The sequence below is a fragment of the Ammospiza nelsoni genome, chromosome 3, assembly GCF_027579445.1.
Source record: "Ammospiza nelsoni isolate bAmmNel1 chromosome 3, bAmmNel1.pri, whole genome shotgun sequence".
Classification (NCBI taxonomy): Eukaryota; Metazoa; Chordata; class Aves; order Passeriformes; family Passerellidae; genus Ammospiza; species Ammospiza nelsoni.
Window position 1 is genome coordinate 97792793 of NC_080635.1, and position 14719 is coordinate 97807511.

General features: G+C 36.0%; 1 protein-coding gene across 8 annotated transcripts in view; it reads right to left on the reverse strand.

The window, feature by feature from the left end:
- The window catches only part of ADGRB3 (adhesion G protein-coupled receptor B3), a 447230-nt gene that overhangs the window by 82866 nt on the left and 349645 nt on the right, over positions 1 to 14719 (reverse strand). For all 8 annotated transcript variants that reach the window (XM_059467469.1, XM_059467466.1, XM_059467467.1 and 5 more), the window contains 3 exons: positions 13746 to 13872; positions 12021 to 12124; positions 9219 to 9321 (listed from right to left, as the gene is read on the reverse strand). In XM_059467469.1, the coding sequence (XP_059323452.1) occupies positions 9219 to 9321; positions 12021 to 12124; positions 13746 to 13872 (334 nt within the window). The remainder of the gene's footprint in view (positions 1 to 9218; positions 9322 to 12020; positions 12125 to 13745; positions 13873 to 14719) is intronic.

The following is a 14719-nucleotide window of genomic DNA, read 5'->3' on the forward strand; positions in this document are numbered from 1 at the left end:
ATTGTTTAATGCCTGATATTTAACAAGGACAGATACATTCTTTAGGTATTCATGGACTATGAATGAGTCTTCTCATTAATGTTTAAAAAACTCTCTAGAATGTGTTTTTACTAGTGTTAGGTATTATTGCTGAATCCTCTTTCCCAAAGGAAGAATCCTTTAGAAGTGAATGAAAGCAAACAATTGATCAGGTTTAAGTCTTACATATTTGTTTCTGCAGTGATTTTTATCAGCTGCAGTTTCTGAATAACTACAAGAGAGAAACTGAGTCTAACAACTGTTCTTGTCCATCATTAATGCTGACTTGATACCGAGGTCTAACAAGTATTCCTAGCAAAACCATTTTTCTTCCACTGTAGTACAACTGCTATGCCTTGTCGGATCATTCAGTTCAGTAAAATATTATTACTATTCTGTATTTACTTTAAAAGATAAGCAGTGTCAAAATTAAGGTTTTATAGCAATAATTAAATTGCTAATACTCAAGCATGAATTCTGATTGATTTGACATAAGAGGATATACAGAAAAAGACAGAGACTTAAAAGCCCTCTTAAATATAAGAAGTGTAATATCTAAACATTGCAAATAACAACAGCTTTACAATTAATCCCATCTTTTTAAATCCCAAGTTTCAATAGCTGTACATTCTGACACATGAGGTTTTATTGTCCTATATGGCTCAGCTAAGCTTGTTAAGGAAGCCATTCTCTTTCTAATCTTTCACCTAACTTTAAGTGGTATTTAAAGAAAAATACATCCATTTAGATTTCTAGCTTAAAGAAATTATTTAGCAAATATGTGATAGGTTGCAAATGCAATTTTTCATTAAATGGAAAGCACAGAGCACAAATTATATGCCACGCCACTAATTAGAGACAGAAATGTAATCACTTACTAATGGAACAACATTTTGTGCCAAACTTATTCATACTTCCTTCCAACTGCTGGACTCCTTGTGCCAGATATATTTCCACTTTCTTCAGGAGAGAAAGATACTAACATGTTTTCCATCCTGTTTTTAAACCCAGAAGTCTACTGCATACTGAACTTTCTTGACATTACAGGAGTTCTATCAGCTTTAACAGCTTGAGGCCTTTTTGTTACAAACATGTACACTTCCCTGCAGGGTTCTGGAAATCTTACAATTACATTCATTAAAAATGTCCATGATTATAGCCAAATGCATGTTTTGTAGATTTACCTTTGCAGTTTCCTTTCATCAATTATTCTGAGCATAACTTTCTATTAAATTCCACAAAATACCTACTTATTCATCCAAAATGTCAATTTGATATGAATTTTGACAAAACCATTAGAAGAGAAAAAATACCAGAGCACATTTACTGTCAAATTTGTCAGTACCAGGCTTTGGTATGACTCACTGAGATTCAACAAAATAAGCATGTATGTCCATGAAAACAAGTATAAAAAGGTCATGTTTCAGCAGCAGTCCAAAATTAGAAGCATTACATGCCTTTTACATTAGTATCAAGAGGATCTCTAGGTACATTATTTTGGGTACATAATTTTGGGTCACTCTTACATACCTAAGAGTGTCCCTTTATTTGACAAGCTGAGCATCCCTCTCATGACAAAATCCTGCTGTAATTCAGAGAGTCTACCAGCACTGGTATTTCTCATGTCATAAATATGCTCAGATCACACTTGCTGAATGCTGACTCCATTGACTTGGGCACACAGTGACCACCATCTCTTTCTCAGAAAGCAAAAGCAGGAAAGGTCAGAATTCATGTGACCATCCTTGTCTTTCCATCTTATTGTTAACCTCAGTCTGGAACAGAGATTTGCATACTCTTGTCCCACTTCCCATGAAATTTCACTTAACATCACCTTAAAGAAAAGATAGAAAGTGGAAATGAGAATGAAACTCTAATCAGACCAGTCAGAGAATCAGATCAATCCAATAGTCATTTTCTGTTAAAATGCTCTCACTGCTGTGATTGCAAGATATAGGGCCTAAAAACTGTGACCTAGGGAAATAAAAGCAAAACTGTACAAATGAACTTCATAGTACATGTCAAGGTTAAAGCATACCATATGTTCCTAAAAATATGCAGACCCAACAGGGAGTTGTAGTGATGTATAAATAAAAATCAGTACAATAATTGGACAATCTTTTGCACTATTTACACTATTATTTGTTAAATAACAGACCTTTAAAATTGACTGTTTTCTGTTGTTTCATTCTGTTACACAGAAGGAGCGATGATGTAATAATTACTATTTTAGGGCAGAAGATTTATGTTGCATTTATCTCAGAGCTGTGATTTTTGATGTATTATTTTATCAGGTATCTATTAAAAAATAAATCTTATTGTGTTTCTGTATCTGTTTAGGTTTATGTGACAAAGACTTTCTATGCCTAGATTCTTGGAAAGGGTAATTCACATATGAAAATTCATTGGAAGTTCAACTTTTGTATTACAATGAAAATAACCAAGTAACTTGGTTTTGATGTTGCTATTGTTATCATACTTAATTAAACCCTTTAGTCTTGTGATGTTAATTGCCATGGTAACTACATTATTAAAATAATTTTTACTGTTGCTTAGAATTGTCTATTGCTTCCTCTTTCTTAAAAGTAAGATCATGTAAGTGAAAGACATGAACATTTAACTGTTTGTAGATTGTTCTATTTCCCATTGACTACCTCTCTATTTCTCTTGAAATTCAAAAAATAGGCAAAAGAGAGGTGTGAAAAAGGTATGAAGCCCAAAAATAGCTGCTTGAGTCATCAACAGATCGTCTGAAATAATTCAGAAAGGTGTTTGTTAGAGAATGAGCTATTTTTCTTAGAGCTGTGGGGGTGAATTCTGGAACAGAAAAAACTACTCTAACCAGGTTGTGAAGATCAAGGAGGAAAAAACACACAATTCTGGGAAGAGTGGGACAGCAGAGAGTTACCTCAGTAAAGTCTGAGGTAGCAGCATCTCAGAGCAACCTGTCAGTGCCTACAGATAGGTCACTGACAAGATGAAGTCAGGTTCTTCACAGTGATGTGTAGTGGGATGACAATGGGCATAAAGAAACAAGAGGAGATGCATCCCAGGTATATGGAAATACATTTTGACTGTGAGGACAGTCAAGCTGTGGATCAAGCTTGCCAAGGAAGATGTGATGTTTCCATGCCTGGAGGTTTTCAAGGCTTTACCATTATAAAAAGTCCTGAGCAAACTGTTCTGACCTAACAGCTGACCCTGCCTTGAGAAAGAAGTTGGACATGTTTTCCAACCTTAACAGTTTTGGGATTCTAAAGTAGTTCTAAAAGCTTTTTAAAAGGTTCTGGGGATAGGAGACAGAGAACACATGCACCTAAAATCTAACCAATTTCTTCTCTGTAACCTGCTTACAATCAAAATGTCTGTTTTGTTTAGATATAGCAAAGTGAATGATAAAGTGGATGTATTTTGAGAAAGAGTCTGACAGGCATTTTTGAGAAGAATGTTACCTTCTCCTCTGAGGCAGGTAACAGTAACATGAATGACAATGTTTAGTGATCTTGGGTAAGAAAGATCTGCTCCCAGAGGTTCTCTTGAGAATCTAAAAGCAGGTAGTTAATTCAGCTGATGTTAACAGGTTTTGTCAGAATTTGGCATGGTAAAACAGCACTGCTTAAACAGACCTACTCCTGTAATAGTTATTCAGCTAAATTGGCTTTTCTCCCTTTTGTTGTTTCAGAGTTTCGAAACACATGGCAGACAGATGTGTGTGGTGCAGTGCACTCTGGCTCCTGACCTATTCACTGCTGTGTGTCTGGGATGGATGACCCATACCAGAGACCCTCTGGGTCAGCCGTTCAAAAAGCTGTTACATGCACAAAAGAAAAAAAAAAAAAAAAAAGACAATCAGCAGAGTAGGTGTTAATTTGGAAGTCAGATACTGACAAAAATGGAAGGATATATTTTCCCAGGCTTCAGCTTCTTAAATGGAGGGTATTCCCTTGAAGTTCTACAGAAAGACTTGAAATATGGAATGCTACTGCTTGACATACTGAATTCCCTACTTCCTCATTGATTTTCTAAAACAACCTTAATGCTGTGTTAGCATCATTTCTCTGTTCATTCCATCTGCTCTGAGGTCTCCCCCGCTGTTTCCTAGGAGATATATTGCCACGATGCCTGCATCTGTAAGTCAGTGGCAGATATGGGGCAAGAGGCACGTGGTTAAAGGCAGCATTAGTATCACCTGAACATTTGCAGGTTTCTCAGGGGATCCCACCACCCACCGTCTCTCAAAACCTGAGGGAGCTCCAGTTTTGCAGTCAGCTACTTCAGAGTGCTATGGGAATGGGATGTTTGGCTTCTCAGCTTCTTTCCACTTCTACTTGTTTCTTTCAACATAACACCTCTATTAAAAAAATACTAAAAGTGGGTTATTTTTGTCCAGTCAGTCTATTTAGTGAACATTCTAATCTTATTATCTACACATTTTCATGGGGTTTTGCTTGTTTACAATGTCAGGCTACTGACAGTTTATGTTATGGTGATCAGGACAGGCCTTTTTCATATCCTTTAAGCTATGGTCTAAGACATGAACTTCAAAATACAATAGTAAGCATAATAAACTGGATTTTGCAATTAAACATGAATGACACAGAATATCAGGGTTACTAAATCTTGCATTAACATCTTCCCTGCTCTTTCCATAGCAGATACACAGAAATCTGACTATGGCTAAAAATGCACTGAGTCATACAGCATTATTAAAGCATGCTTTAAAAATATTTTAAAATATGACACTTTTTCACAAGTGACCCAAATATCAGCAATGAACTCTTAATTATAGCCAGTATCAGATTATATAGAAAATAGTTAACTTTTCCTCATATGTATAAGGAATTCTATTTTTTTTTTTCAAAACGTATTCAGCTTTGTTTACTTCACAGGAAAAATAGATACACAAAAATTGTTTATATCAAAAAGCAAATGTGTTTTTGTTTAGGCAAAACTGTGAACAAACCAAGATATTCTCTGAATGTATACAAAAGGAAAGAGAATTTATGAAAAAAAATCCACATAATACTAATCAATAACTTATGGGGGTAGGGAATCTATTCATTAAATGAGATCAGAAGCCCAGTAAAAGTTTATAGCTTAAATGTTAAAGGCCCACATATAGAAGAAATATAGCGATTTTTCTAGATGGCAAGAAGAACATTAGGAAACATAAGATAGCAAGAGTTATGATATAGTGAAAGCTACAAATCATTGATAGATATTTCCTAAAAATACCTGTCAGTCTCTTCAAAGTAAATATTTTTATTTGAAGTAAGTGTAATCTATAAAGTAATGCTTTTGTAGATGCTAGGGACATCCCTCAGGTTTTGTGAAATAACAGATATTTTAGCAATTAGGTTATACATTAGAAGTTTTAGCCTTCCTTAATTCAGGAAGGGCACTTAATTTCAGAGTTAAAACTAAATTCAGTTGTTAAAGTGTAGCAATTGCATATTGTCAAGTTTAAATATGATTATGTGACTAACATTTAACAGTGGAAAGAAAACGAGACAGAAAGAAGTACTAAAGTAAATTAATATGCTTCTCATGCACAGTATAACACCAACTATACTTAAACAAGATACATAATTAATTTCATAATATTTTTGTAATTTCAGCCTTCAGTGACCTGTATTTCAAAACAGGATCTGACAGAACAGAAATCTTTTACACAGTCTGAAACATTAAGAAAGCTTTGAATAAACTTCTGTGTTTTCCAAGGTTTAGGGAAACAATGAAAAAATCAGAACATTTCTCAGCTGTGTCCTTCAACAAAATTCAGAACATGTTTTGCTAAGAAGGAACAAAGGGGCAAAGCTTTTCTGTTGACAAAAGGCGTTCTGCTATCTCAACCCAAACCTTACAAGGGAAACCCAACTCCCCTCCATGACTTCCCTCATGAACTACTCTAAAATGAGCTGAAATGATCCATGACCTAGACCTCTGTTCTACTGTTGCTATCCTCAGATTACTTAAAATGGACAAAAACCATCACTTTTAAGCAGGTAATATGTGAAATGGAAAATCTTTTGGAGCCTGAAAAAATATAAATCCCTTCTACATGTCCTCAGTAAATATTTTGTCAATTTCTGACCATGGGAGGCAATCTATTTTACTGAAAAAAGGACAGAACTTAGTTGAACCAAAGAGAAAGCAATTTTCAAACTTACTCAGTATTCATTAAAAGAAGCTTTTGCAAAAACATTGATGATATACTCAGCTTTCAAAAAGCAGAGATAAACCTAACATTATAGAATATCTATGATATTTTTAAAACCAGAAAGAAAATAACAAAAAAACCTGTGCTTATCTAGACCAAGACACTCAGTGTTTTCCTCTATGTCGTAGATGTCAATGGGTGTAATTAAAACAAGCTGCAGAAATTTCTTGGAGATTGACTAGCACTGAAGTTAATAAAAGTAGTTTGTGAAGTGTTTAATACAGATAAAGGAAACCACAAACTGCAAGCAAATCAACAATATGCTGTTTGCAATAATATATCTTTAGTATGCTAAATTTACATACTGTTCAACTTTAAACTGGAATTCAGCTTTGATGACATTTATGAGGACCTACTCAAAAAGCAAATATACACAAATATAGAAATATAGACAATTTCAATTCAGAGCAAAACTAAAGCACAGAGAAATGGGATACGCTTCAGCACTGTGAATATTAACATCATCAAGTGGATGTTAACTAGCTACCCCAATAAGGTAAGAATAGTGTAACCAGAAGAATGACAATGGAACACAGTAAACAAATTCAGACTTGGCATATTATGTTTCTCAAATGTTCTCCAATACATTAAGAAAAAAAAGAAGAGCTCCTCTTGCCATAAAATACTACTTCAGCATTTATTCATCAAACAATTTTTGCTGACTTGGATATTATATTGTCTTAATAATATATTCCCAAGATTTCTACCAAAATTTTCAAACACTAAAAACCTCAAACAGTTTCACTTCCAGTAAATAATAAAATCTCAGAAACAAATCTAAGATACTTTTAATCTTAAATCACATGTCAGGACCTGATTCTCTTTCTAAAGTTTTCATCTACAACTTTAATTTTCCAGTTCAGAAAATGAAAACATAATTTTTCCTACAGTTGCCAGTACTGCAATCTAGATGTATAGACTAAAAACCAAACACTTCTTGGGATCATATATTATCTTGAAAATGAAAAAAATCAGAACTTGAATTCAAATACACCTGATGCCTATACACATCCCTACTTACAAACACAGTGAAGTCATACACAGATATGATTGCTTTTATTTGAGTGAATCTTCACTAAACAGTGGTGTTATCTGGCCATTTTTATTGATGGTGCATTCATAGGCCAGCCTCTTAGAGCTGCAATATATTCATGTATCAGTCAACACTGTGATAAAAATAGTTTTGGTTTGTAATAAGGGACGTCTTGCTAGATATAACACATGTATTTTGCCTTTGATCCTTTTGAGGTGCTCCCTGGCTATAAATTCCTGGTGGGTAGATATATCAAAAGCAAGATATGGGCTTAAAAAAAAAGACAAGTGTTGCAAGAATTGTCATTTTACAGTAATTTTTAAGACTGCATATTAAAAGTATAAACCTCGTGATGTGCTTTTTCTGTCAATTATTTCCTTTGTCAATTATTTCCTTTGAAATCTGCATTTTTGGAACTGTTGGTCTCAGAAATATCTCAGTGTAATATCTGTCTTTTGAGAAGTTCAGGAAGCAGAAGTGAGGGAGCTCAAAGAGATTAAGACTAATAGAAAGGAACTGGATTAAGAGCATGTTTCAGCTCAGAGCTCCCTGAGTCAAGTATCAGAGAAAGGCTGCCAGGATATCTAGAAAATGTGTGAGCCAACATAGTTGTTCTGATGCCCTCAAACTCTGATTCCACTGTGGCAATGTACACAGGAACTTGCATCTACTGAACCGTATCTATTCTTGAAATGCATAATAAAATAGTATATGTGACTATGTATGAAATTCCAGGTCGGATTAATTCTGTACTCTGTTATACAGAAGTTGTTAGTACATTGCTTTTCCCTCCCTGAATAAAATCTGTGAGAGTTACATGGCTTTCTTCTGGAAATCTATATTTTGCTTATTTTTACCTCTACACACTTTCAAAATTTTAAAAGCATATTAATAACTTGACTTCAATAATTTTGTTACCATATGTGCTGGAAATGACTGTGTTTGGTTTGGATATGTTTTACAAAGTACAGCTATGTGACTTGCATTGAATTTATGAGAATTCTGGCAGCTAAACTGCTAAGCACTTATTTGAGAAGAAGTAATGATTAATTGCAGGTGTGTTGTAGAAATATCAGTTCCTACCGCAGATGACGAACATTTTTTCATTTGATATCAGAAAAATTAAGATGAGCAGTGCATTACATAGTTTAACATGGTAGGAAAAAAAACTACTTTACAAGCACTTGCTTACTCCAAAACTTCACAGCATTCTATCACATATTGCCCAGTTAACCAACTATATCCTATTTTCTATTCCAAGCAATCCTGTAGTTATGGTTGATTTCAAGCAACCACTCACTGACACTTGTGAAAGCTGCCTAGCAGCACCAGGCACTGATTCCTCAAAACATTGACAATCCTGCTGTTCTACAGGAGAGGCACAAATGCCAATGATGTTCAGAGAACAGATTATTATTAATCAGCAATACATCACTAAGTGAGGTATGTAGGGTTATTACTTTCTTATAGCTACATCAGTCAGAGATCTAACTGTTCTATGGCTCGTTATGATGTCTGTTTCTGCACATTTTCAAGAATCGTACTCCAACTTCTAAGCAATTTCTACTTGCCTTTCGAGTACCAGTGTGTTAATAAAAAGACAAAAACACTGTAGCACAATCCTATTACAACTATTATAATGAACCAGAATTTGTGCTTTTGATGTTGAGCCTTTGAACTTTTTTGCTTTGAAATTTAGTTATAAAACACACAAGTCTACCACAGAGAACACAGCTTATCTAGAGGGAACAATACCAAAAGGGATTTTTGGAAGGGAAATAAAGACTATGCAAGATGGTAAATATTTTCCCTTGTCTCTTAATATATTACCAAAACCACCAAGTCCTATGAGTATAGGACTAAATTGATGTAATTATTTTAAGCTAAAAACAAGTAAAACAATGATATTCATCTTTAAGGGAAAATTTAATACAATCCATCTCATACCTTGTTATGTGTCTGAGTTTGTCCAACCAGGATAAGGATATTTGATGAGATAATCGACAGGCAGAAATTGATTAGAATTATGGACCTCTCAGATCTGATGTACCTGTTATAAAAAAAAAAGAGAAAAAAAGAGAGGGGTACAAATTTTATAAAAGGAAAACAACTACTGAGTCACACAAAGGTTTGATTTAGTTCTTGCATTAAATATTGCAGATACTCTGAGAGGTGTTCCCTTACATGTGCTCAGAAAGAGTATTAGAGAGTTATAACAAAGCAAACATGAAAACTACAATATCTTGATAGATATTGCACAATTTCCTCTTAGTATCTTGATGTATTTAAAAAATAATCTACCAATGATTCTTTTGAAAACTGCTGGCAACATGTTTCTAACACCATACTGACAATAATGGGCTTACATGCATTCATGTCAGGAACTTCTTCTGCTCTCTGCTTGTCCCTGGGAATATCCACAGCTGGCACAGACCACTCATAATTACTAACTTCAGCAAAAATATGGTGATTAATATAAACAGAAGATTTGATCCACGATGTATAAATGAGATGCAGGTTGGTGGATGATACTGTGGCAGTGAATTTTGAAACATGTTATTGGGACAAGGATAACATTAATCTTGATGTTCCAATAGTACTGTAATAGTATTGTACTCATAAGACTGAATGCCAAAAATACCCAAATGTGTACAGAAAGATTAAATTATATCAGTGAACATCACAGTCACCCTTGCAAACTTATCATATTCATTTTACAAATATGTTTGGGATGAAAAAATCAAAAAGTCTTATCACATATTTGATTTCAAGATGCAAGTGTTCTCATTTTTCTGTATACAGCCTTTCTATATGCTACAGGACAAAAAGAGAATGATTATGGTTATAACTGAAGTGCCTTTCTGACCTGATTTTTAGAGCTGTTAACAGTAAATGCTGACTACTAAAAAAAAATGAAAGTTAAGGGTGGTCAGTTCCTCTGAAGACCACGCCAGATCTTTATATATGTTATGACCACTACTATATGCTTCTCACTGGAGTTAGTTAATATTGCTGTCTCCTCCTGGGATCTACACCCATAGCTAACTCTGAGGAAGTAATAAAAAAGGCTGTTGAACCCACAAGAAATGCTGAGCTTTGGTCATGAAATTAATTATAGTCCTTCTTGCTTGCATATCAAGAGATGTAGCATTACGCTTTTCCAGTTAGACAGAACAACCCAAATACCACAATCCATGTTCTTCCTTAAAATATAGCAACATTCTGGTTCTATGTGTTTGCAAACAAATACAAGAAGTCCTGTGTGCCTTTGCTCACACAGAAAGCCCACTGCTACTTTCTAACTTGTTAACTATTGATTCACCTGGGCCAATTCCCAGCACTGAGTGCCCATGGATTACAAAGGACCTTAGTGGTCGAGTAAATACAGGGCAACAGGAGCTCACAGCATTGACTTAAGCCATAACACATAACATTTTATCTCCACTTAGAAATTCACAGAATCATAGAATCATAGAATTGCTTGGGTTGGAAGAGAACTTAAAATCACCCAGTTACAACCCCCTGCTATGGGCAAGGACACATTCCACAGGACTAGGTTGCTCAAACCCCCATCCAAACTGGCTTTCAACACTTCCAGGGGTGGGGCATCCACAACTTCTATGGACAACCTGTTCCAGTGCCTCACTACCCTCACAGTAAAGAATTTCTTCCTTGTATCTAATTTAAATAATGGAGTAGACCAGTTACAGTGAGCATGACAGTATTTCTATCCAAGTGCTAAATATAGTGGGGAGTGCAAAAATAACACTATAATTCTTTAGATGGGAGTTATATCCTGAAATACTTTCATTCTTAGTTTTGACAGACAAGAATTGATAATTTTTATAGTCTTTTATGATAACTTATGTAACTGGATATTCTTAATAATTATATATATATTTCTAATCCTGAGTCTCTGTGGTACATAAGAGTGATAGAGAAATGGGTGTAAAATTATCAAGCTGCTTCTAAAAACAAAATTCTATTGGTTGGTTTTAGATTACTCTAGAATTTATTGTTTCATCCCCTTGTTTCTTACTACTTTCATAAGAATCTATTTTACTTTAATTATTGAAAAAAGTGAAATAAGAATCCATGTTCACTTTTTAAAACATTTATTACTTTGGATGACTTTTTATCTTATTTTTCTGCACTAAGACATTATGCTATTTCTCATTACTTCTCAGATTAATTTAGTCCATGTGTATTTATTGCACTTTTAAGTTCAATATAGTATTTTAATATTGCATACTCAGGACGGAAAGAAAATCTATCACTGGGGTGCACCATCACACTATTTAAGACTATTTAATTTATGGTCTTTATTCAAACGGATTACTGATGTGAACAAACTCAAAATCAGCTGACTGAATCTCCCTAAATGTGCCACTGCAATATTATTTTATTTATAAGTTTTATTTAAAAATGCAAATGGGGGAAAAGCAGCTAAAGGTATAGGCCAGAAGCCTAACATGAAATATATAATATATAAGAATCCTGCATTTAGCACTATGAATACCCCACCAAAAGAGGAATCCCATTCCCACTGAAGTGGGGAAAGACAAGAGTGGGCTCTACCATCATTAGCAGGCCAAACCCGTAAAACTGATCAATCTCATCAAAAAATGCATCCAAGCATGCACTATATTTTCCTCACTTTCCAAACATGGCTCTAATGCTCTTTTTAAACTGCAATTCCAATAAATATAACAGTGTATTTGCATTTAGCTTTCTCAACCCATTACATACCTCCATAATGCTGCATAGACAACTGCTAGAGTGATCAAGGCCAAGCAGGAAAGACCACTGCCTACTATTAAGGTCACTGAAGGTGTACCAGATGATTCCATGATCTGTAAGTTACAACAGGCAACCATGAAGAAAAAACATCCTCAGCACTTAAACCAACGAGTCAAATGAAAAAAAAGCAAAAAGAGCAAAATTAAAAGCAGACAACCTACCGCAGATTGTTTCCGTAATATTAGTTATGAGGGAGAAATCAACTTAATTCCAAAACTGATCCCTATATAACTCTGAGATCTGCTTAATACATTCCTCAGAGGCCTCTGAGCTTTCAAATGTCTTGTAATACCTGCATGATACTTTGAAAAATAAACTAGTAATATTACAGTGTAACAGGAGGCTATGATGTTAGCACAAGTTTAAATGACTCTCCAGTTAACATCAATTAAAAGATATACTTCTCTTCAGAAGTAGCAATATTTATAATTGTGCATTAAACATCCAGCTTGGTTTCACTCTAATATATTGAAGACCATCCAGTAATCTGTCCCATAATTTGATTCATGTTTGTTGCAGAATGACCAAACTTTCTGACTTTTAATAACTTTGACTTCAATCCACTGTTCTCACATGCATAATTTCCTTGGGCCTAGAAGGAATGACAGGATATCTATGGCAACAGTATAACCAGCCTTAAAAAAAAAAAAAGCTTCAAATTCAGAATTATTTCATTTTTACTCTGTGTGTTAATAAAAAATGAAAATAAATTAATGACCTTGAAAGCAAACTAGCTTTCCCTGCTCTAAGGCAAGCTATTATCCTCAGGTATCAGGTCAGTTTTTTCCTCTCTATATATATGTGCTCATATTCTGAAATAGACATGGGTTTTACTAATAAATATGGAAAAAAATTTAGATCTAAAAGTTCTAAAGGATATCATGCCTGGTTTACTTAAACGCTTTTTAAGCTTCAGGGACGTATTGTAAATTACATTTACCAAGATATCTTTTGCCACCCAAATAGAATATAAGACAGATGTACTTTTAGGCCATATCTCAGGCAGAAAGTAGTATTTTATTTCAATCACTTTTTTCCAAATGGATTTACTTTGCTATTAAAAAGAGTCTGTTCATATGTTTCCAAAACCAGGAAAATGAAATCATGCTTTAGCAAGATAACTTCACAAATATTTGCTTTTCAGCTATTTTTACATTCAATAATATTGGGAGTGTCAGCTCATACACTTAATGTCCCCTCTTTCTCGTGAAAACTTGATCATTTTTGATACATCATATCAACAGACTACATAGAAAATCTGTGTTGAAAACGTCCAATGCAGATCTGCAATCTGTTTAACTACAGTATCTAGGGTTTTCCTACCAAGAGCAATAATAGAGACCTGTACGTTCCCTTAATCGTTCAATACAAAAGTTTTCTACACATTTGCACCACAATTACAAGGCTTTCTCTAAAAAATTTATAGAGTTCGAGAGCACGCAAATTTCCCCAGGATTTAGTTGTATCACGGAATCTGGAATTCATTTATCTGAGACACTGAAGACACCAGGAGACTAACATTTGACTACCTGCAATATTAAACAATTCCTCAATGCAACGTCTGCAATATACCTGAGAGGAAAGCTGGACCAGCTCCCCCCTCCCCCCGCAGTCCCCCCCGCATTCCCTTTTCCATTAAAACTAGATTTTTTCCCCCCCCTCTTTGTTACTTACTATTTCTCTAGGTTGCTGAGCCAAAATGGCGAAGGTAGAGAGACGATCACATAAGCATTTCGTATGGGATGCATCGGTAAGCACAGTTTTACATCCCTGGGTGGACCAGGTTCCCAGAGAGTCGTTCCTGCAAAGGAGAGAGAGAGGAGGGGGTGGGGGACACGGGGGTGATTACGCCTGTCGGCCGGTGCCGCGAGGAGACAAAGCCGCGGGACGGGCGGAGCGCGCCGCGGAGTTGGCGGCGGCGGCGGGGACTTGTTGTGGGGCAGGGGCAGGGCGGGCGCGGGCGCGGAGCTGTCCGGGCGGCGGTGCTGAGCGCGCGGCCGCTGCTGCGCCGAGCCCCGCCAGCCGCGGCAGCAGCCGCCCCCTGCGCTGCCAGCCACCTCCGAGCCTCGCCACAGCACTGCGAAAAACTCATCGGGGGAAGAGGGGGAGGCTTTGTTTCTCTCTTTCTCTCTCCCTCTCTCTCTGCTTTTTTTTTTTTTTTTTTTTTTTTTTTTTTTCTCCTTTTCTTACCGGCTCTGTTTCTGGCCTTTTGTGAGAAATGTGATGTTCTGTAGTTGCGGTGTCTTTTTTGGTCCCTTTCTTTCTCCACTCCCCGCCCCCCCCCCCCCCCCCCCCCCCCTTTCGTGTGTGTGGCTAGGTTAAAAGCATAAGCATGTGGTTCTCAAACGTCTGCCTGGGTTATGCCAGTTGGACCAGGAGATGCCGGATCTTCTGTTCTGACTGCTATTTTTGCTGAGGATTTGGGATTTTTTTTTTTTTTTTTTTTTTTTTGGTTGTTGTTTTTAGCTAGCAGCCTTAGAAATTTCACCCTGGAAACGGCAGCATCAGATGCCTCCAACTCTTGCCTTAGCTCCAGCAGAGGGGTGGATTTCAGTACAGCAGCACACATCACCAAAGAGACACACGAGTTCGCCCTCCAGACATCACTCAGCCAACTCGCCTTTCCCCGGCTCCCTCCCCCTTCTCGA